Source organism: Dermacentor silvarum, chromosome 8, assembly GCF_013339745.2.
Source record: "Dermacentor silvarum isolate Dsil-2018 chromosome 8, BIME_Dsil_1.4, whole genome shotgun sequence".
NCBI lineage: Eukaryota > Metazoa > Arthropoda > Arachnida > Ixodida > Ixodidae > Dermacentor > Dermacentor silvarum.
This window is the reverse complement of record NC_051161.1, coordinates 155,041,800-155,066,108: the sequence shown is the minus strand read 5'-3', so window position 1 is coordinate 155,066,108 and position 24,309 is coordinate 155,041,800. Positions and strand designations below refer to the sequence as shown.

Here is a 24,309-nt window from a genome sequence, read left to right as displayed (position 1 = left end):
CGCGTGGTGCGGAACCGTTCTACTGACCGCAGCGCCAATTTTGCGTCATGACGCGGAGAAGTGGTGAACTAAGCTCCAGATGCGCCGGTCGGCTCACCTACCCATCTAGCCACCGTAATGTTACGTTTGATATCGTAAATTGTATTGATATCGTTAAGTTTAAGTAATAAATTACAATATAAACTTATGTGCCTTCAGGAACATTAAAATGCGCTATTTTTATAGTAGTGCACTTTGATCAAAGGTTTTCGCAACCCATTTTAGGCATAGAACTTAAGTGTTATTCAAAAAAGCGCTTTTGAAATTAGTTTCCCGTTTTCATTTTGATCCGGTGGCACCGTTGCCACAGCAATCGCAACGCTGTTCAGCATGACCGTGTCGACACCGGGCATAATAACGTGCATTAAATTTCAATACAATTATTCAAAAACACTCTTCTGATGCGTATTTCCCACACAAGTTACCACATCAACTTTTTCCCACGCCCTTAACGCGTACATACAGTCGCTTACAGCAAATAGCGAGTGTGAAACGTGCTCCGCCTCACCTACTTCACTTAGAGTTATTAAACATGCGTTATATAACGAACAATTTGATTTAAAAGTACGGGCTTACAGCATACCAAGATTACGTTAAGTTTACATGCAACAAAGCCAAGAAATTGCGCCTTGGAAGAAATTGCGCCTCGACACCTACACATCTTCTTACTGTGTTTCCGTTAGGCTAGCCTGCCGGCCATCATGTAACGCAACATCGAGTCGGAAATTTACAGTATTTTCTGCCGATATCTTATTACTCTTCTCTCAGAAGACGCATTAAATAATTTTCAAGTTTGTCCTGACACGGATACATAAAATCTAGTCATGTCGGAAATTACTGCGGGACTGTGGTGGCAAAACCAGGAAGGAAGGCGCATGTCCGTACATTGTGCACGTCATCTTCGTAGGCGGCCAGAATACCGCGGAATCGATCGGCGTGCTCGGGCAGCCGGAAAATGTGGTCGCTGTACATGGAGTTCGCAGCGAAAGCACTTGCGAGGAGGCCCCTGCAGGCAGAGCAGATAATTCGTGATGGGCATTATAGGCAGCACAGCTTGCGGCATTTGCGTACCTTATTAATCTGGCAACATTTCCCGGCTGGCTTTAGCAGATAGTAACTGGATTCAGCATTAATTCCATGGTTTGATTATGTGAAGGAAGCGCATTTACAAGCTCTTCATTAAATTATCACTTGCGTTTGGGCATCATTCCACGTACTTCCAACATTACACACATGACAAGCAAGACGGCGTGGTCAGTCCGTTTTGCCTTGGTAACTGTTTGTGAGCCAATTCATTGTTAAGTCAATTGTTGCAGGATCGAAAACGTACACGAACTGTAAGTTGTCAAGCGTTCTCGGAGGGGCACGATCTTATAACCTTTCGCAAAGAGAACCGTTCGCTTGAACTCACCTGATTGATGCGAGCATTAGTTTTCCCAGCAAAAGCGCAATTCTGAACAATAACGGTAGGGCAAGCGAATGGCTCGCTTTGCAAACTGTTACAAGATCGCACCACAGGGCTGGCATATCGGGACAACTCGGTGTCCGGAGAGGCGAAACCGGGACAAAACACCGTGCCGCCAGTAAACCGTGGGAAAGTGGGGCCTCGGTTGTAAAAGCGGGAAACTTCCCACCTGAATCGGAACGTCTGGTCACTTTACGCATACCTCAACAATTTCCAGTGAATAGTTGATATTACGAGCACAGAAGTAGTTCGAAGTAGCGGTAGAATAGCAGATTATTATGTACGCAGCGTACTCATGTTCAATAGCCAGCAAAATGTAAATTGCAATTTTTTTTCTGTGCGGCAGTTACGTGCTGATCTCTGTGCTATTGTCATCAGAAGTGATCATAGACTCGCCCGCGAGATAATGGAGGCTGAAAAGGTGTCTGTATTAGGTTCAGCCTGTATGAGCAGACCGCCTGTACACCTGTCAGATAAACAGCTGTCTTTCTTGGAAGGTATTGTGCGTATGTGTTGTGCCGATACGTTGCGCTGCATTTCAAGATGGTTCTTATGTCAAAGTACCAACTAGCCCACCTGTAATGAAGAAGAGTGACCTGTGCCTCAGCAGCATCGCCACCGGCATGAGCGCACTGTGGGTCGGCGTGGAAAGCATCGCAGATAAGGTCACGGAGATGTGAATGAAGAAGAGTGACCTGTGCCTACCCAGCACCTCCACCACTTGCTAAGAGGTTTAATAGCAACGGATGCAGGCGAACGGGTAGCAGTCACAAGCGTTCGGCCAAGGACAGCAACCACGAGCTCATGCCGGTGGCGATGCTGCTGAGGCACAGGTCACTCTTCTTCATTACACACCATTCAATTATTTTAGTGGAATACGTGCGTGTGCTTTTGGGCTACGTATATTGTCCACTCAGTACGTACTTTAGAGGTTTCTGACGCATAATTTTTGTTGATTTCATTGTTCCTGAAGGCCAGTTTTTTACCCTTTACGTGCATTATATTCTGATATCCTAACTATACCATGTTTAACGCTTATATTCACTTCTAGACGCCTCTTTCGATAGAAAAGCGAGCTCTCTGCCGCACCGGAACATACTGCCTTCCAAGTGAGCTACCGTACGTATACGCCTCTTAATGTGTGTATAAACCCACCTAGCCGATGTGACGACAAAAAATATGCATGTACGAGAGTTCCCTACGTATTCTGACCACTCTGACGGCAGTGTGAAACCTCGCTGAGTGCTGCTTTGCGGCAGAGGTTTCTTCTTATGGGTCCGCGGTATCTTTAACCAGATTTTTAATAAGTGTTCGGCTGTACGTACGGCGTATTTTTAGCTATTTTGATAACATCTATGGGCAATATGACCTCTGATTTTGCTCACTCTGCTTTATTGCCATATTTTACGCCTGTATTCATATGGCAGCTGCTTCTTTTTTTGTGCCACTCTAAGTTGTATTTAATAACCTTTATTGTGTCCTTCAACTCTTCTGATGTGCATTGGGCTGCTGCTCTGGCTGATAAATAAAAAAATTGCCAATGAGAAGCGGGGCGGCAGTTTCGTCAGGATTTCTGACAGAACTTTCTTGTGCAGCTCCTCCACTGAACAAGTGTAAAAATTTATTAAAAGAAAACAATTGGGCTATTAGAGACGCCGTTGCTCAATTGTCCGTGCGAAGTTTGACAGCCCTTTGCAGAGCTGCCAATGATAAAAACGCCTCTGAATTCTGTCTTCGCCGGGACGTGGGCGTAGAGCCCTGAATAAAATCTGCTAGTTGATATTCGGTATCACCACGCCACAGCACCGAGTCACCTCGTTGGATTAACTGTTAAAGTGTAGGAAAACTGTGCTGCTAAGTTGGTATGCTTTCTTTTTTCTATTTAATAGACAACAGCGTTTGTGCGTAAGTATGTGGTTTCATAGGTGGCCTGTCACAGAGCAGCGTTATATCACCCACCCGAGCACAACCAGGAGAACGGCCATGGAGCCCCTAAGCACGGCGAGATGGCATCGCTCGGTGCCCGACAGCTCCTCGTCCAGTGCATCTTCCAGGTCAGAAGTGCTGTTTGACAGGAACATCAGGATTCCCGGGATCAAGTTGAGCAGCGCGATGACGATCGCCACCAACGTCAGCGCTGGATACGTGGCCAGCATCTGCGGTGTCGAATGTTGCGAATCGCGTTGTCGCTTTCGATGGATGAAATACGGGTCAGGGCGAAATTATTTACTCTGCCGTCGCAAATGAATGAGCAAAACAATGCTTTGCAATTTTTTTTCCAGGTTGTCTCACAACAGTGCTCCCGGTCTTGGACCTATACTGGTTCATTTGAAGTGTAGTGAAGAAGAAGAACAGGGAGCAAGCAGTAGTGGGGCGCTCTCATAGATGTGCTGGCCTCGTGCTGGCCAGCACATCTTGTGCTGGCCTCGTGTTCCCATGACCTGATCCGCGGGTGGGATTTTTTGTCCCGTAACCACGCTGTTATCGACTGCGCTCGTGCTCAGGTAGAGTTCGCTGTGTTTCCCGAGACGCCTTCCACCCATGTGGCCGGTCCTGGGGATAGAAAGCTTGTCGTCACCGCCGATATTGACCTGCCACCTCAGAGTGCCGTCATTGTTCCCGTTTCCTGTGCCGCCCTTTCCGACGCCACCGTTCTGTTCACGCCATCTGACTTGTTTCGTCGCCGCCACAATACGTCACTGCCTTTTGCCATCCTCGCGCTTCATCAGGAGAATACCGGACTACTTGTTTGCAACCCCAATTCAGGCCCTCTGACTTTGCACCGAAATGAAACGCTTGGCCACGTTCAGCCTGTAGACGCTGCTGTTATTGTACTCCTTGACCCCTCTGTGCCTGAGACTCAGCATCCGCTGAACGCCCTGACCCCTCACCTTGCATCCGACGCCGTGCTCTCGGAATCTTTTCACCGTTCCATCGACAGCGACCTCGATCCGGCTGCACGGACGCAGCTTCTTGCCCTTCTACACGAGTTCCGCACTTCGTTTGACTTACCGCAAGCGTCCCTAGGCCGAACTAATGCGGTTGTTCACACGATTGACACTGGGCCTCACGCTCCTTTGCGACAGCGCCCCTACCGTGTGTCACCTGCGGAACGTCGTGTCATTACGGAGCAGGTTGACGACATGCTTCAGCGCGGAGTCATTACGCCTTCTTGCAGCCCCTGGTCCTCTCCTGTTGTACTGGTCAAAAAGAAAGATGGCTCTATTAGATTCTGTGTGGACTACCGACGCCTCAACAAGATTACTCGCAAAGACGTCTATCCTCTTCCTCGAATAGACGACGCCCTCGATTGCCTTCAAGGTGCCGAATTTTTTTCTTCCCTCGACTTGCGATCGGGATATTGGCAGGTCCCTATGGCGGCGTGTGATCGTCCGAAGACGGCGTTCGTCACACCGGATGGCCTGTATGAATTTACCGTGATGCCTTTCGGACTTTGTAATGCCCCCGCAACATTCGAACGGATGATTGACGGCATTTTACGCGGTCTGAAATGGAAGATATGTCTCTGCTATCTGGATGACGTCGTCGTGTTCTCTCCCGATTTCGCTACACATCTCTCTCGTTTACGCACAATTCTCCGCTGCCTTACAAACGCACGCCTTCAACTCAACCTGAAGAAATGTCACTTTGGGGCTCGCCGGCTAACCATCCTCGGCCACGTCGTCTCCAAAGATGGCATTCTCCCTGACCCGGAAAAACTACGTGCTGTTGCCGGGTTTCCGAAGCCTTCTACCCTCAAAGAACTTCGAAGCTTTGTCGGCTTGGCCTCCTATTTTCGTCGCTTCGTCCGAAATTTCGCCTCCATCATCGCACCGCTTACGAAGCTCCTCGCCGGCCCCAGCGACCTTTCCCACTGGACACCGGCCTGTGACGACGCATTTGCGACACTGCGCCGCCTACTTACTTCGCCCCCCGTGCTACGCCATTATGACCCTGCTGCGCCAACCGAAATACATACTGACGCCAGTGGTATCGGTCTTGGTGCAGTTCTCGCGCAACGCAAGCCCGGCTTCCCTGAGTATGTTGTGGCCTATGCAAGCCGCGCCCTCACCAAGGCGGAAGCGAATTATTCGGTCACCGAAAAAGAGTGCCTCGCGATTGTATGGGCGTTAGGAAAATTCCGCCCCTATTTGTACGGCAGGCCTTTCGACGTTGTAACCGACCATCATGCCCTCTGCTGGCTGGCTTCCCTCAAAGATCCCTCTGGTCGTCTCGGTCGATGGGCTCTTCGTATTCAAGAATTTGACATTCACGTCGTTTACCGATCCGGGCGCAAGCATTCTGACGCGGATGCGCTCTCTCGTTCACCCGTCAAATCCGAAGCAGGGCCTCCTTCAGCGGTAGACTTTTCCCTGGACGCTCTGACCATCACCGACATGCCTTCGGAACAGCGCAAGGACCCATGGATCGCGTCCCTCTTGAAATTTCTCTGCGCCTCTTCACCCGCTAGCCAACCCCGTGCCCTTCGTCGACAAGCCAAGCATTTCGCAATACGCGATTCACTTTTGTACCGCCGCAACTACCTGGAGGACGGACGTAAATGGCTGCTGGTCATACCCAAGCACTTACGAGCCGATGTGTGTGCATACTTCCATGCAGATCCGCAACATGCCCATGCTGGCGGGCTGAAAACGTATCAACGGCTCCGCCAATGCTACTACTGGCGTGGGATGTACACATTTGTCCGTAAATATATACGGTCTTGTTCCGCATGTCAACAACGAAAGACGTTTAACCATACACCCGGTCAGCTGCAGCCTTTACCATGTCCTGCCCGCCCTTTTGAACGCATTGGAATCGACCTTTATGGACCGCTTCCATGCTCTGTTGCTGGCAATCGCTGGATAATTGTCGCGGTGGACCATCTGACGCGATACGCAGAAACCGCTCCACTCCCTGCGGCTGGTGCTCGTGACGTCGCTTCCTTCATATTGCGCCATTTCATACTCCGTCATGGAGCCCCACGGGAACTGCTGAGCGACAGAGGCCGTGTGTTTTTGTCCAACGTGATACAAGAGCTGCTCCGTTCTTGTCGTATTCTTCATCGCACATCAACTGCCTACCATCCTCAAACGAATGGGCTCACGGAACGTTTCAACCGCACGCTCGGTGACATGCTGTCGATGTACATTGATTCTGATCATTCCAATTGGGACGTCGTTCTCCCCTTCGTGACTTATGCGTATAACACCGCGACGCAGTCTACGACGGGCTTTTCACCATTCTTTCTTTTATATGGCCGTGAACCATCCTCCACGCTTGACACAATTTTACCGTACCGCCCGGACGCCTCCGAATTCAGTGCAATTTCTGACGTCGCCCAGCATGCCGAGGAGTGTCGTCAGCTGGCCCGCTCGTTCACGTCCGACAGCCAAGCCCTCCAGAAAGATCGCCGCGACACCGATGAGCATGTGCTGAGTTTTGCCGTTGGATCCCTCGTCTGGCTCCGCATACCTTTCAACTCTCCTGGCCTCACCCCCAAGTTTGCTGCCAAGTACCACGGGCCATACCGCGTCATCGAGCGCAGGTCTCCCGTCACTTATGTCATTGAGCCGGTCAACCCCTCCTCGGACAAGCGCCGTCTCGGTCGCGACACGGTCCACGTCAGCCGCCTCAAGCCGCATCACGACCCTCTCATCCTTGCGTCCCCTTGAGTCGCCAGGATGGCTCCCCTTCGCCGCCGGGGTTATTGTAGTGAAGAAGAAGAACAGGGAGCAAGCAGTAGTGGGGCGCTCTCATAGATGTAGGGCGCGAGCGCAGATCTCGAGCTCTTGGCGTTGAGACCGTTGCTCTCTGGCGACTGAACTGGTTTTTCGTCTGCCGCTTGCCGTCAGTAAATCTCCTTATCAGAAGCAGTATAGGTCTACACATCTACTTCTTCACTGACAACATATCTAACAATCATTCACAAAAAAGCCTCAGCTGTCTATAAAATAAATCAAGCCGTCGCTCAAGATTAGTTGATCTTGGACTTATTAGGCTGATACTTCGTGAAGTCAGCGTAGTGCATATTTTCTTAATGGACTTGAAGAAGACAAGACTGGGCATCACGGGCGCTACACTAACCGGTAAATATATTGTTCGACTAGAAGACTAGTAACAAAAAGACCGTACAATAAAATGGGCATTTGCACAACGTTATTATGGAAAAAAAGCATCTCCCTGCCGAAAAAAACCAACAAATGCACTAATGAAGTAATCCGTTTGATTACCACATAAGCAAGAGAAGTATGCAAGCATTTTACGTACAAGGTATTTACTCATACAATTGTGTAGTTTGTTTTAAATGCGGAAATCCCATTCACTTCCTTGGGCGCATGCGATAACCTCGTAGTTAACAGCCATACCTGCCATTTGGCGCAAGAATTCCACGAGGAATCGTTGATGGTCTCTAGTTCTTACTAAGCGCCTTTTTCACCCAAAAATGTTTTGTGTTTTATAAAGAACACGTATTATTCAAGCATAAATCAAGTCAGGCTTCGCTGTAGAGCAGGGAAGAAAATTTTCCAAAAATAGAGTGGCGCCAATTCGCATAAACTGTAACGCCCCGTCTGGTGTTAGTGGGTCTTTAATAACCCTGAGTACTTTCCGCACGACGATTAGAAAAAACTTTCTTACGGTTATTCACAGTGCTCAAACATGATATTATATCTTAAGCTAGGTGCCATTGGGGTTTCCTATGTTGTTTCTCATTGATCTAAACTTATAGAATACACCATGCTTCAGAAACTGCATGCTGGGAATATTTGCAAAAGCCAGATAAGGATGTAGCGAAGCCTGTTTGTCTTCTTTTATTTCATATTCCGTTTGTTCAGCAGCCTCATAACAGAACGAGTTGTGGCAAGGAGCGCTTTAACGTGAAACAATTACAAACTTTCTATTTCATTTCTGGAACCTGCCCTCCACGATTGGTCAAACACTTTTCGAACTACCCCGCGGCTGCGCTTCGCCTGTCTAACACGCGATGTCAGAAAACCGCGAAAACACCTCATCTGATACGACATGTGCACACTGACGATGCATGATTAAACCAAGCAAAAGAAAAATAATTATGTCCGTCTCCGCACGTCTTTCCCCATTAGCCATCCGCTGTTGGTCAAAAGCTTGCGGTCTGCGCCCACTTCGCCTTTCTGTCACGCGGCGTCACAAAACCGCGAAAACTCACCACGTCAGAGTGACTTGTACGCATAAATGATGCTTTAATATGCCGAACAAAACTGAACTTTTTTCGGCGTAGTTGGAGACTGCGCCGTTCCGAAATGTGGCCAGTGCCTTACCATTGATCTGGCACTGGCTACATGGAGCTGTCATGTAGGACAAATTTATTTGCTTTTAATAAACATTTTTACGTTGCAGTATAACGCTGTAAAGCCATTTCGGTATCTATGAAACATCTTTCTGCCAGCTCTTCTTCGCTGAGGATTCGTTTTAGCGCTCTTTTTACCCTTTCGTTGCATGCTGCAGCGAACTTCGACCAGCCACCGCAACCTGCAATGGGAAGCGGGCCAATCCCAAAAGCCGGCACTACTCTCCACGTCCGGTTATCTAATTCCACTGCGCTAGCTCGGCCTCGCCGATACCCCCTTCATTTCTGCGTGCTCCTCGCCTCTTGTCCGCCAATTAGATAAGCATAACCTGCGAAAGTGGCAAATGCTATTCACTCTGAAATCAAACAGAAGTAACCGTCTGTAAACGAGGAGAGCGCTTGATGCGGTGGTTTAAACAACGCTGCGAGTAACCGCCTTATGCTTACCTCGGCGGCTACGTAAGTTTGGCGTCATGAGATTGGAATACAGATTGCTATGTTTTACGTTATAGGACCCAAGGCCACCTTCATAATTTCTAATGTCGACTGTCTTATTCTGATAGTACTGCCTGGTTCTACTGTCTTACTAGTGTATCTTTAACAGGCACTGGTGTTTTATTTGCAATTTATTTTCTTGAAGACACACCCCGCAATTTGTTGGGGTATAGTTGTGGTAGCACGGGAAACGTCTTTAAAATCAGTTAGAGGGGGTCGGTTGATAAACCGCATGTATAGAAAATATGTTGCGCTATTATTCTCTCTATATTTGCAACCCTACTACCCATGTGCCTTACTTGGACATCATTCTGTGAAGGAGAGAGGCCACTACTGAATTACACATGTGTCGCGTGAAGAGATGGCGCCGTTGTCAGAGCTATCAGAGCTAAATTTAGCCTGTCGCTCGGCGTTCAGAGAAGCATATTAGCTCGGTAGTTCGTTCGTCGATACGAGCAGGAAGGGTGGTATTTGACATAGTTCCCTCAGCCATAGTAAGTATAAGCCACAAAATGCAAATTTCGGGTTATCAGAGTTATAAAGCCTACAAGTGTGCAGTTTTTGGGGAGAAATTTCCCACTTTCGTAGCTTTGGTCCCCCCTGCGTTTCACACGTGCGGCACAACAATGGCGTAAAGAGAGTCGTGCACCAAGACCGATTGAAATCTACCCTCTTTGACCATGGCGGAACGTGTCCGTTTTCAAGGCAGCGCAAGCGCTGCGCTGTAGCCCCATCCTCCTACGAGGAGCTCGAGAAACGCAGCGCAGTCCCGGGCGCCACCAGTCGGGCATTCATTTTTTTACCCTAGATAGACTCTGCAAAACAAAGGAATACAATACAAATAGGGGCCGATCACGATTTCAAAATCGAACCAGAAGATCACAAGTAGCTCTAGCATAACTTGGACATGTAAACTCTATAAGGTATGAATACACGTAACTTATATATTTGGTTACGTTGTTTCAGAATCAGAATCAGAAACAGTTTTTATTTTCCTCAAGGAAAAATGGACCCCAGACAAAAATCTGCTCATTGAGCAGCTTGACGAAGCCTGGGGCCCTACAGGCAGCGGCAGCAGTGGCAAATCAGCAGTGTTGTCGTACACCCGTACGATAAAAAGCAATGTGAGAAAAGCAATAAAACAATTAAAGCAAACAGTAATATTACAACAAAAGCAACACCATAAAACTGCATACCCTAGCGCCCATACACTATCTCCAGCACGAAAAAAAGTTTCACATACCTCTCTGCGGCTGTGGTCTTGATTCAGCCTATCCGATTTTCTAGATAAGAAGTACGTGTACAAATAATGTCAGATTGACCATCATATAATGTGAAATGCGCTGTTGCATTTTGAATGAAGCTTGTAAATAGGTGATGGCAATGATGCCATAGGAAGGGCCGTTCCACTTTGCAGTACTGAAATCTTACTGTATATAGACAATTATACGGTAGCCCCATCCAATAATAAGTATAACACCATGTCTCTCGTGGAACTTTGCACAAGCGTGTGTAACGTGGAAAAATCTGGTAAGAGCTTGCAATATGCCAACAATAGAAGGGCGTTCATGCTAACTTACCCCTCTGATGAAATAAATTGTCGCTAGATAAGTTGTCGTGTCGTTCCGAGCCTCCTGGGCCAGAATATATGCTAAAGGAAAGATAGATGAAAAACGGTAATTGTTTATGAGAAAAGATAATATGCTGTTACTAAAAGTGCAGATTGAGAACAATCTCTGTGCTCAACAGCAAGTTCCACCGTACGACGTCAGTTTTAAAAAACACACACTGCACCCACATTGCGATGTGTAAGTCTGTTTACTTCAAAATAGCTTAGAATCAACGCTACTGGGAAGCGGTCTAAATAGACTTAAACAAGGCGGATGATATATGCTACTAGCGCGCCTTATGTACTTCTCAAACAGGGTAGTATATTCGATAAAACGTATGCACAGCGTCTTTTGCGCAAATGCGGCGAAATACAATATCTTTAGGTCATCGTGCTACAAAAATGAGTATTGTCCTCATTTACAACCTTCAGTCGTCACTGTACGATGACTTAGGGCAGCATCCGTGACCACAGATTTGCGTAACAAGATTGCAGTAACACTCTTCACCTCGATTCGGCATCTTGTCGTTAAAATTGGACCGTCATTTTCATTGCTTGTGGGTATTATGTCTGGCAGTCTAGACCTTGCACCCACTGAGATTGATAGCTTCATCTTAGTGAATAAGGTTGCTCCTTGCAAATAAAAACAAAGGAACACGTGGCGGTCCAGAGTTCCAGTCAGACCTGTACCTTGTGCGCTGCATCAAAACGTGTCGCTCTACGTTAAATTCCATGGATCATTTAGTACAAAGTGGAGGCCAGACGTTTGGCTACTATACGCGTCGCATACTTCGGATACAAATAAGAACAAAGCAAGTTCGTCAAGTTGATGATATTGTTACCAAGTGCTGCTCGTGACAAAGCTGACGACAGTACGGAAGACGACCATGGTCAACTTTTGCCGTACAACGGTCTGAATGAGGGATATTTTTGCGTGGGAATCGTCTGGGGCGCGAACCTGGGTAGGAACAAGAGATGCAGCTTCAATCTCCCGGCGGACGATGCGCACAATACTGTCGGATGCAGGCGGCACAGGTGCGAGACGGAGGTCCTCGAAGGTAGATGTTGCAGCCGTATAAGGAAGGCGAGAAACGTTGTAGGCAATACGACGGCTTTTGGCTTCTTCGAATCGGCGCCATTCAGCTAGGAAGTCCTGCACTGTCGATAGATTCTTGAAAACGAGGAGCGTAAACGCGTCATCCACGATTCTTTTGAGGATGAGCGCGACCGTTACCGCTTCCGGCATCTTCTCGTCAACCTTGCGACAAGAGTCCTGAATACATGTCACATATGACTCAGTGCATGTCTGAGCTAGGCACGCAAGGTCTTTCTTCGCTGCACGAACAAGCTTGCCAAACAAATCAGTGCGCTTTTTTTTTGCAAAAGTGAGCTCCTCTTCGTGGGCCTCGAACCAGATGCGTGACGTTGCCGCTAGGTAAAATATCAGTGTAGCGAACATGATGGTCTGGTCCCAGTGATTCCTCGCGCTCACCCGTTCGTATAGTTGAAGCCACTCTTCAACGTCGGTGTTGTCTGTGCCGGAAAATGTGCCAGAGTCCCGCGATTGTGCCAGGAGGACGGTGGGCGCGGTTTGCGACGTGCCCGAAGCATTCTCGCCGTGAGCTGGCATTGTCAATGCAGCCAAGGAGCACCCGCTGCGTAAATCCGTTGTGCGTCTTGGAGAACCCGCGCCTTCCTTGCTTTTGCGGCGACACAGTTTCTAGCACAACATAAATTTAAAGGGAAAAAAATGTGGGGACAGGACATAGGACAGGACAATAATCCCATATCATCACACAACTGTATTGGGAAGTCAAAAGAATATAGCATGAATATAGGGTGTGACGGCTATGGTCGATGTGCGAGTCTTTAACCAGAATGGCGCAACAAACACGAACAGCTGTGGCATGGTAATGCATCGCCACCTATGGTTTGAAGAACACGGCGCGATCACTCAAATTTGTCACCCCTTAATCCTGCAAAGATGGCTAATGGGGCAGCGCTTAGTTCTAACGCGGCCCAATAAGAACATTTCAAATTCTAATGCTACCGAGGCTCGAGATCTCACTTTTGAGCTCCTGGTCAATTATTGCCTATTATTCCATGGCAAATGTAGCAGCGTCTTGCCTATATCATAAAAATATTACGCCGTTCTCATTCTTGCGTTCTTGCTTTCGCTGATTAATATGTGGCGACTTGTATGCTCTGGCATGCGGAGGTCATTTATTATTAAGCGAGTGCCAAAGATTAAATAGAGCCTGCATTTTTTTCCGTCTCACCAATAACAATAAAATGGAGAGAAATAGCACAGGTTCTTATACTTACATAAACCCTGCGCCTTTCCGACGAGCAAGATGGCGAATATGTCAACGATAACGTGAACCGGCGCCATCAGTGAGGTGGAAAACGCCTCTGGGGGTTCCGGTGGAGGCCCCGATCCGACACACTCGCCAGCTGACGACATCGCTTTCGGAGATCACTGTCGAGCGAGACGCCGAGGGTCTCCGGATGAAGGTTTACTTGTTGTTGTTGTTGCCTCAAAACAGGTTTACTTGTCGTGTCGCCTCGTAGCTGCGCGAATCTTCTTCTTCTACTGATCACCTCGTCTCATCTCGCCTCCCATACTTTGGCTCATACCCACTGCAAGAGATTGGCCAAGAAGCAGGCGGTTTCAACTATGGGTATGAGAAATTCAACACAAACTGAATCTGCATATCAGTCGTTAGAAAAATACTATTAAGAATTTTGAGATAAAATAATTTTGTCGCAACAAGTGAAATAATAGGAATAATTCATAATTCTAGAAATTCAGCAAGGCACTCTTTTTGTATCTGTAATGAAATTTTAAACTGCAAGAATGGCATCCCAGTGGCTGTGTCCCAGTGAAGTCGCCCCAAAGGAGAGAATGGTTGACGAGGTTAGTAATAGGCCAAGTTTTCGAAATGAAATTTCTAAGAGCTTTCTTTCTCTTAAAAATCGGCGGCACGAGAGGAAAAAAATGCTCAATGGATTCGGATTCATTGCAATAGGAACATCCAGGGGACACAGTGAGACCAGACGGGTGTAAGTACATTATAAATTTAGAGGTGGTATACGGCCTCTCAATTTTGTAGTGGAAATTTCCAATTGCCTTGAAGTACACCAATTATTATTCCATGGGAAACAAAGATGGTGGAATTCAGAAGACGATGTTAAAAGAGATTTTGCGGAATTTTGCGATATAGAGAAATTTCTGTAACTTGTCGCGGTGACATAAGCTGATGTCGGCAAAACAGATATGACAGGGCCATTAAGGGATGCTCGTGGGAGTGAACTAGCCATTTCATGCAAGTGCAAACCACGATGTCCCGGTACCGAAAGCAAGTATACTTGCCACAAGTACGAAGGAACCGCAGAATTCTTGAATTAGACGAGGCTTTAAGTGCTGTGCATCCAGACAGTGAGTCAGTCAGAACAACGACTAATGACTCGTTTTGGGGAATCTTTCGTAGTGCTAATATAATCGCTATTAGTTCTGGCTGAAAATGAGTGTGAAGTCGGGATGGCGAAGAGAGTAAGACCATTGAAGAGATTCAGCGAAGATCCACACTCCGGCCTTTTCAGTGCACAGGGAAGCGTCGGTAGCTATTATGTTGTCAGTAGCTAGCTGGTTTAGGTGGTCTTTCAATACATTATTTAAATGTCTGCTAGGCAATAGTTTAGCATGATTGGAAAGGTGTCCTCCAATTCAATTTTGAGGTATGTTAAGGCATTATTCGAATGGCAAACTTGACGTATTGACACATTGAATTGTTGTAGCCGTGCGTGCAGATATATTCCTGAGGACTGTGTAATCGAGACCACGACACGTTAAAAAACTCAGTCGGTTCAGTGAAAACAATGTATTGTGCACGTCTCCTTGAAAACTCAAATTTTTTTTTGTAAAAGGTCTGAACAGTAAGCATGCGGAATCTACAATCTAGAGTGGGTATATTAGCTTCCTGATACAGTGTTGGCAACGAATCTAGGTAGCCCAAGGCATAATTGTAGATATTTTTTTCTAGTAGCACCAGGGGTTTAATTTTAGAGGCGGGACCACCAGAAAATAACAGGCAGCGGAATTCTAATATGGGCCGAATATACATCTTACATATCGCCAACAAAGTACCACTACGGAGTTGCGAGCGACGGTGACTGAGCCGCTGGAGCGTAGCTACGGCACGTTCTGCCTTTGCTGTGATATGTTCACTGTGAGTGTGTCAGACGAGCTTGCCGTCGGATATGAGACCAAGGTATTTCACCGAGTCAACTTGAGGCATTCCTGGTGATATTGGAGGGATATATGTACTGGTGCATTTAACGGGAGAACTAGTACAGCAACTTTACTGGCATCTAATTACATGCATAACTCATCTAGCCATGTCTCAAGCTTTCTTAGGTAATTCTGCAGCGACTGGTGCAGTGAGTGTACATTAGGTACAGATTTAAAAAATGCGACATCGCCCGCATAAACATAAACGTTTACTTCCCTGGACAAAGGAATTGTACTTAGCAAAATGCTAAAAAAATGGGAGTAAAAATGGCACCCTTGGGTACACCTCTTGTTTGCTTGTATTTAGACGTCGCAATGCCGCGTTGATAACCATAAGATGCTCTATCTCTCATAAATTCATATATCCATGCGGTAATACACTTCGGTAAATTCTTAGACTTAGGTTTATTGAGTAAAATAAGGTATTCTACAGTGTCGTATGCTTTTCCTACATACAGCGTCACCACATCTGAATACTCTCGTTTGCGACGAGCGAGTTTAATGCGGCTCTCTAGATCTACATGGACGCACCATGTGGAGTGCCCGGAATGAAATCCATTCTCACGAAAATCCGGCAACTGCCTTTTTTTCTCGGTTTCTTTGAATGAAATAATGAGGAAGCACACCATAATATAATGCCTATCATCAGGAATAATTTCACAGAGCGGCGATTTATTGCTCAGGTAATCTTTACAAGAGATGAGAATTCACAACAAGAATCGAGAGTTGGTCGAGTTGTCAAACATTCGATTCTACGCTCAGCGCGAGAGACGTATATATGGGGTGCCATAACATTCTATTCCAATATGTATTTGTTCTTATCTTTTGACCTCAAATTTATGTAAACGCTGACGCAAGCATCAGGCGGTGACCCTCAGCGTTGTTTGAACCGCCAATCGAACGCTCTCCTTGTTTATAGGAGGACACTTTTGTTTGCGTTCAAAGCGGATGGCATTGCCAATTTTCACTGGTTTTTCTTATCTATAACTATTTGAAAACAAAAAAGGAACATGCAGAAGTTGAGAGGGTTTCTGTGAGGCCAAGTTAGCGCAGTGAAACTAGATAACTGGTTGAGGAGAGTAATGCTGAGGCCAGGAATTGGCCCTCTTCCCCTTGCTTAGCTTGCGGTGGCTGGTGGAAAATGCCAGCGGCGTGCAACTGACGATAAAAAATGCCACTAAAACGGATCCTCAGCGAAGTAGAGTTGGCTCGACAACGTTATACTCTACTGTAAAAAAAGAAAAAGAAGCATGAGTAGCGCCTCCCTTGTCGAGGAGATGGGGGTAAGCGAAGCTTCTCTTGTGTTTCTTCGGTGTTCCTGCGCACTAATTTCACTGCCGAGTACCACGTTGTGTTCGAACCACAACCGGTCACACGCACTGCAGCTGGCTCTGAAGTTCCGGTTGACAAACTGGCGTTGGAACCTGACCGTCGCACCGGGGAAGTTGGCGCTAGCGTTGCCGAGGCATGCACCGCCATTTTCGGGTTGCTGGAGGGCTAGACGACGCTGACGTTTGGCCTCAACATCAGGCTCCCTCAATTCGGCGTCCGCGGCTCTTCGCTGACGTTTCGCCTGGGCTTCGGAAGCCCTCACGCTAGAATTGTCACGTCGACTACGAGCCCTTTGCCGATCGCGTTCATTCAGCATGGATTTCCATGAAATTTCTTCCAAATTAAATCTGTCCGTTATGTAAGACTACTGGCTCATACCCCCTTAAGAAATGGCTCATACCCCCGTAAACGCTGCCCATTACGACGACAGAAGAGAAGTGCAATTCTACGCTGGAATGATTAGCGGTGACACAGCCAGTTGTGGAAGCAGACGACGGCGTAGAACGCGGGAGCAGTAGCATGAGCGCGTGCGGAGCACGAGCCACATGTACAGCTTGAGAGTAGGCGTTTTTTTAGCACTACATCGCCGAAGCAGGTTAGCGTATACAAGCTTCCCTTGAAAAAGAAGTCACAGGCCTGCACAGAACACGCAGCACAGTCACAGCGTAAGCTAGAGGAAAGGCTCCATAGGAGCACCATTTTCTGCAGCACGCACTAGAGGGTCTTCGCGGCGAAGTGTCTGCGTCCTTTTCGCGAGAACGTGCTGAACTGCCCGATTGGCGTCGACGGCGAGCTACTGCTGCTTGTGCTGCTCTCTGCGCTGCAGTCTGCAGAACCCCACGTTGCCTGGTTGCAGCCGCGTGCGCTGAAACCACGACTTGCTTACGACTCGCTCTACGACTCGCTTCCTCAGCTGCGGTTCGTACCGTGCGAGGCGCCATAACTTGTACCGAAGAGCAAACACAAGTATCGAGACTACGCGGCGCACATGTCACATCCCTTGACCCGTGTCACAATGTGATGCAACTGCAACATGTCGTGACACCTGGTTGAATATAACGCAACCACAATGCAAAGTTTGCAAGCATCGGCGCTATGCGGCGCGCATCTCACATCGCGTGTAAAGCCCCTTGATAATTATAATGTACCGCCACTCTTTGCACTCGGCCACCGGCGCACGACCTCCTCGCCTCCTCCTAGCCCCTCGCGAGTCTCCTCCACGGCAGACGGTCTTGCGCCATTTTTCCTGCACGATGATTGGTCTCCCTGCCTTTGCCCTTGGAAACGAGCGGAGCTTGCGTTTTCCTTGTGTTCTGCATTTTCGTTCGCGCCATTTTGCGCCTTAGCTCGGTTGGCTCGGTGTATAGAGAACGTCGTACGCTAACATTGCACGCTGTTTAGTGCACTGTCTGCTAGCGCTATGCCGTGCTGCTGCGCATATAACTGCAGCAAGAAGCGTGATGATGGCTATGCAGCTTTGACGATACCGCAAGGAAAGCGTGATGACTTGCGCAAGAAGCAGTGAATGCACAACATTGGCCGAAAGAACTTTGTTCCGACAAGGAACAGTATTGTTGCGAGGTAAGGCGCCTTTCTTATTGCTCATATGAAAGCATCACCTAATGCTGCGTTTTTTCAATTCTTCCGGCCTGCTCACGAGCGTTTTTGTTGCGGCAATTTGTACGTTGCATAAAAATGGGGTTCTCCTCGGAATGCTGAATATTCTGCTGGGACTCCATACCTCGCACGTCGTCAACTGTTATTCAATCGGAAATGCAGCATTATAGATTCTGCTTCCCACTGAATAAATATACCCGATGGTATAGCCTCTCGATGGCACTTTTCGTGATTGTTAGGATCCGTTGCCTGTTTTACTGAAAATCAGAATAGCAGCTTGTAGCGGAGCTATTTACAGCTTCGATGTGCATGTCAGTCATTTAAATACAATGAATGCAGGGCCTGAAATAATTAGTGGGAAGTATACCCGCGGTATTGCAGGCTATGAGCGCCAGCTAGTCTACATTTTAAGGCGAGACCCTTAGTTGGATATGTTTAAAGGTGAGTGTTTGAGGTACAGAAAGTAACGTGGCCTAATAAAGACCGGAAGCGAGCCAAATCATGTCCAGCCGTGTATAATAGATTATCAATGATGAGCAAAGTAAATTCGTGACTGATTAATGATTGGAATAAGGTGGTTTAATGTCGATTAAGGTGGATTAAGGTTAAATAAGGAGGCTTTTGGGTCGGTTAAGGAGGATTAAGTTGGATTAGGGTGGTTTAGGGTAGATCAAGATGTAATAAGGAGGATTAGGGTGGATTAACGTCGATTAACGTGCATGAAGCAGAATGAAGATGAATTAAGGTCTAATAAAGTGTATTAAGGGGGATTAGGGTGGATTAAGGTCGAATAAGGTGTATTAAGGAGGATTAGGGTGCATTGAGGTGGATTAAAGTCTATTAAGGTGTGTTAAGGAGGATTATAATGAATTAATGTCGAAGAAGGTGCGTGAAGGTGGATTAGTGTCGATTGAGGTGAATTACAGTAGATTTTACAAGACTCGCATTCGCGTCTCTTAGGCGATAGCTAAGGACACCTGGTAATCTTTTTCAGTACTTGAATCTGCTTTGAACTGGGCTGCCATGCACGCGTGAATGGGTGACGATTATTATTTGGTTTTCTCACGGATACAGGCAATGTGCAGGAAGCGATCGCGCACCCTTGCTGTTGACTTCTAGGCGGAGGCCGGGAATCTTCGCTTAATAGCGAATGCGTTACAATCACCTTTCTTCGGTTTTGTTCTCTGGGTAAACCTTTTCCATCCATGTAACACAAGCCGATGTCATTGGATCAATGCGCTTTGATTACGAACGTTGAGTAATAAATAATGATTATGATTAGGATGTAGAAATGCAGGGAATATGATGTGCGAAATAATGTTTATCACGGCAGCGTATTAGCCACTTGTACTTGTATACAGGACGTTTTGTTTATCCTGCCTGAATGATGAACTCTTCGATAAATGTTCTAGCTACATTTCACTGAAGACCAATTTGAGCCGCTCATACTACAAGAACTTGGAAAAAAAGCTGAAGCCCCAACGCAGTTCCAAGAATTTTCTCCACCGACATGTCGTGAAGCACAGGAAGGCCCCTCGACAGCGGCATGAACCTCGAACTGACGCCGTAAGTGATTGCTGCTGCTTGCTCCTTGTCCCGCCTCTAATAATTTCAGCAATAATGATTTTGGTAGCTTAACAACGCAGCCAACGACACTATGATCCTTTATGCAGAGCCTGTCGCCACCGCATGCTTGCCCGCAAACTACGATGGGTCGGCAATAGGGCCTCCCGCTAATCTAAATAACAATTTTAACTATCCTACTACATATTTTAACGGTATGTCGGTGTGAACTATCAAAGTACCTTATCCAGAGGCGTTTCTTTTGCCTAAAAATATAGAATGCCTTCTCCCATAGGTATACCGAGTATTTTTTAAGCTTCATTGACACCGACGCCTGAAGAATTATCTGTAAATACCTTTCCTCAGCTTCTGTTATTGTGAGCCATGAGTGGTGGCCGGCACCGCTTCATCGCACTGAAATTGCGCAACCGTCCTATTAATAATGCAAAACCACAGCGCAAAAGCTACTTTGGCATTGTGACAAACACATGGATGGATGATGAACTCACCAGTAATTCATTATAAGAAGGCACGCTGAATATAATACCTGCGGTGCACATCCGCGCAAATGCAAGAAAAAACTGCCAAACACAGAGAGATTTACCACAAGCAATACTAGATCAGTTGCACAAGGTAAAGCAGCATATCATGTGAGAGAAAAAATAACTGGATTATAGAACTCGCCTCAAAGCTCCTTTTACATCAGTGTGTTTCATTCATACGGGTTTAAGATGAAACCAACCTCATCATAAACGTTGCCTTCAGCATTCTCCATGGTGTTATCACCATTTTTGAATATTTTCTACGCCATTGGGGCGCGCAACTGGCCCAAAATGATGCGCATCCATCGAATTCTGCGGCCCGTCCGCGGGAGCCCAGGCGCAGTAGCGTGCCGGGCGCAGCGCGCGCAGCCGGTGGGGGAGGAAAATCGAGGAGGAAAGCGCGGCCGGAAGGAGAGTGTCGCTTGTTTCAAATTATCAAGGGGTTTTAATCGCGTGACAAGGGGCTCGATACCATGGAGGCAGAAAAAAAAAACTAGGAGGGAGCGTCACGTGATTCCGCTAGCCTCGGCAAGCCAACCTCCTCTGAAGCCACCCCTCCCTCTCTCGGGGGCCTTGTCCGCGGTGCCTTTTGGGTATGAATAGGCCCACAAGGTTGTCGGAGCATTCGTTATTGTTTGGTATGTGGTAACTTTTAGTGGCGCCTGCAGTCATAGGCTTGGAGGCCCGTATGCGGGTGGTGCTTTTCTACTACTGCGCGCGTCGTTCTTCCCTCGAAATGCGATGCCTCGAAACGTGGAGCAAGACTGCTGCGCCTGTCTCATGAAGAGAGAAAATTTTCAAGGCGTCACTTGCGCTTACCACTGTGTTTAGTGGAGTTGCCAGCGCTCTCGCCTCTAAACCCGTCCAGAACGCCCGAGTGTGGCCTTTTTTTACCGCGTACTCCTTCAGCTTCGTCAAATCAACTGTTGTGCCCCTTAAACTGCGGTGCGTATTATCTTGCAAATTTTTGTCCCGCTGTCTTGCACCTAGGATGAAACGAGATGTTTTTAGGGACACTTTTTTGCCGCATTTTCGCTTAATAAAACACTCTGGTGTGCGTCTTTTGTTTTGATAGAAATAAATACCATTAGCCTGCATTCTAAACGCCGAAGCCATCACCGTTTATTCAGATTTACATGCGCTATTTTGTAAGATTGTGTGACGTGACGACAGTGTTGAGATGCGCCTCGGGGATCCATTTTCGTTATATAATAAAGCCAATAGACGGAATTTGTGCATTATCTAGCGTTTATTCAAATATTCTCGAATGTGAGTATAGCTCCACAGCATGATTATGTCCTAGAATCAAACACTACAGGGGGAGTGTTCTTCTTCTGCAAGTGTGAAACGGCATGAAAACTGAATACACAGCGGCAAAGGAGAAATGTCAGCATTCATTTGCACTTGTAGATTCATTGTGTTGCTGATGTACTTGTACTATGGAAAGCACATTTTTAAGACAACAGTAATTGTTTCATTCTATTAAATGATGATGCGTGGTGTTTTATGGCGCAAGGGCCAGGTAGGGCCAAAGAGCTCGATGACAAATGATAATGCCGTCGATGAATTGTGGATGACGTGGGCAATAAAATTCTTCATGGTAGATGTGACATGGCTGTAAAAGGGCTTAAAACTGCCGCAGTAAATGGCGTAAAATATGTAAGTGGTAAAATAATGACAATTGCTAGTTAGTGATGGGGGCTATGGCAGCAAGGTTTCGTTAAAAACGTATCATGTAACAAATATAACAGTGGCACTAGCGCTTGAAGAGAGCCCTTGAATACAAGGGCTGTTAATAACATGCTAAAAATTACCTGTCCCAATAATTTTCAGGATGTCTATTTCGTTTAAAAATGCTAAGAGGGTTTTCAGGTTAAAAAGTGATTCATAGCTAAGAAAATATGCCAGGTGTAGATGTATGTTGTCGCGAAATGCAGAAGGGAAATACCTTTTCCTCTCTGCTTCTATTGCAGGGCACTGAATAAGAACATGAACAACTCTCAGAATATTGCCGCACTTACTACAAGCGGAGGATCACTCCGAGTCAACAGGTAAGACTGAGTGCTGTAAGTGTGTCCTATTCTTAATCGACAAACAAGCACTTCGTTATATCGTGCCATTTTCCCAGTTATCCAGTTCCCTAGGTTTGGTTATAAGATGTGTAGTTTATTTATTACTTGGGTATCCCAATCTCCTTGCCAACGCTTCCTCAGGTTACGGCGTAGAAAAGACATTAGGTCTATGGCAGGAATGGGGATATTTGCGTCTGTCTCGCAAAAGGCGATTGACGTAGCGTTTTCGTCAGCAGATTCATTGCCTTTTATACCTTTATGGCCAGGTACCCAGCATAAAACAGTCACTTGGTTGTACTTATATGCAGAGCACAACAAGCTGTAAGTTCATTAAAAACACAGTCTTATGTTTTCGTAGACTAATTGGGGCTCTGGCTACAGTTAATGAGTCTGCGAAGACAATAGCCCTAGCAACATTTGTGAGCCTTATGTGTTTCATAGGCGAGAGTATAGCGTATGTTTCCGCTGTAAAGATACTTGTGTGTGGATTTAGTGCCCCAGATGTTGAAAATGATGGTCCGAGAGCTGCGTAAGCAACGCCAGCAGGAGACTTTGAAGCATCTTTGTAAAATTCAGCACAGGAATACTTTTCTTGAAGTTAAAGAAAGTGTGAATGTATGTGTGCCTCAGGAGCTTCTTTGGATATTTCTATGAAAGAGATGTCACACTGCCATTCTGTCTGCCATTCCCAAGGCGGTAGAAGCAAAGTAGGGGCCATTGGTACATTCTATAGAAGAGGGACCTCTGTTTTTTCTGACAGTGCTTCCAACCGGAGAGACAGAGGGGGCCTGTTGGCTGGGCGGTTTCGGAACAGCCTGACAGTGGACATGTCGCGAATGGTAGAATGACATGGATGCTGGATGTCTGATTTAACTTTCAGGGCGTACGAGAGACTCAAATATGTCCTTTGGAAATCTAGAGACCACTCGTCGCACTCAACGTACAGGCTTTCAGCAGGACTAGTTCTGAAGGCACCTGTAGCAAGACGGATAACCAAGGGGTGAACGGAATCTAGAATCTTCAAAGCACTAGGCGTAGCCGAGTTTTAGACTATAGCTGCGTAGTCAAGGCGCTACCGTATGAGACTTTTGTACAAGCTTAAGAGGCACCTTCGATTCACTTCCCCAAGATGTCCGGGACAAGGTCTTCAGTAGATTCATTGTCTTCAGGCACTTCACTTTGAGATATTTTAGGTAGGGGATAAATGTTATTTTAGAGTCTAAAATGAGGCCCACAAATTTATATTCATGGCTCACAGGTAGCTGTTGTCGATTACGGTAAATAGTGGGGTCAGGCAATATATATTCATATATTATTATATTCATTCTCGTCAGCCCAGTTTTTAATTTGTTTAGCCGAAGCTGTACATGTCGCTCGCAGATAGAAATACTACATTATTTAAAACCATTTTGTACGTCATCCACATCTACATAGTAAAACATTGTACGTGGTATGACAGTTTGGAGCGAGTTCATTTTGACAATAAATAATGTGCAGCTCAGCACACCGCCTTGTGGTACACCAGCTTCCTGTAGTAATTGTCGAGACAGGACGTTACCAACTCTGACATGGAACGAGCGATCAGAGAGGTAGCTCCGAATCACATTTCATAAGTTGCCTTGGACTACCATTCCAGCCAGGTCACGGAGAATTCCAAAACGCCAAGTTGAGTCGTATGCTTTCTCCAAGTCTAAAAATGCTGATAAGAAAAGCTGTTTGTGCACAAAGGCCTCACGGATATTTGTCTCGATGCGGACAAGGTGATCTGTTGTGGATCTACCCTCCCTGAAACCGCACTGTAGGGGATCGACTATTTTGTTGCTTTCAATAAAATGGATGAGGTGCCGGTTAAACATTTTCTCAAAGAGTTTGCGTGTACAAATCGTCAGAGCTATAGGCCTATAGCTACTGGCCGAGGGAGGGTCCTTCCCTTCTTTGAGAATAGGAATGACGATTG

The 24,309-nt window shown here is 46.6% G+C and overlaps 1 protein-coding gene across 1 annotated transcript; it reads right to left on the bottom strand.

The window, feature by feature from the left end:
* Positions 1-873: 873 nt before the first annotated feature.
* Positions 874-13,399, bottom strand: LOC125947742 (uncharacterized). The gene is made up of 4 exons (XM_049673014.1): positions 13,261-13,399; positions 10,907-10,977; positions 3,464-3,660; positions 874-1,045 (listed from the first exon to the last, which is right to left on the bottom strand). The coding sequence occupies exons 1-4, from the start codon at positions 13,397-13,399 to the stop codon at positions 874-876; spliced, it is 579 nt and encodes a 192-aa protein (XP_049528971.1).
* Positions 13,400-24,309: the final 10,910 nt, after the last annotated feature.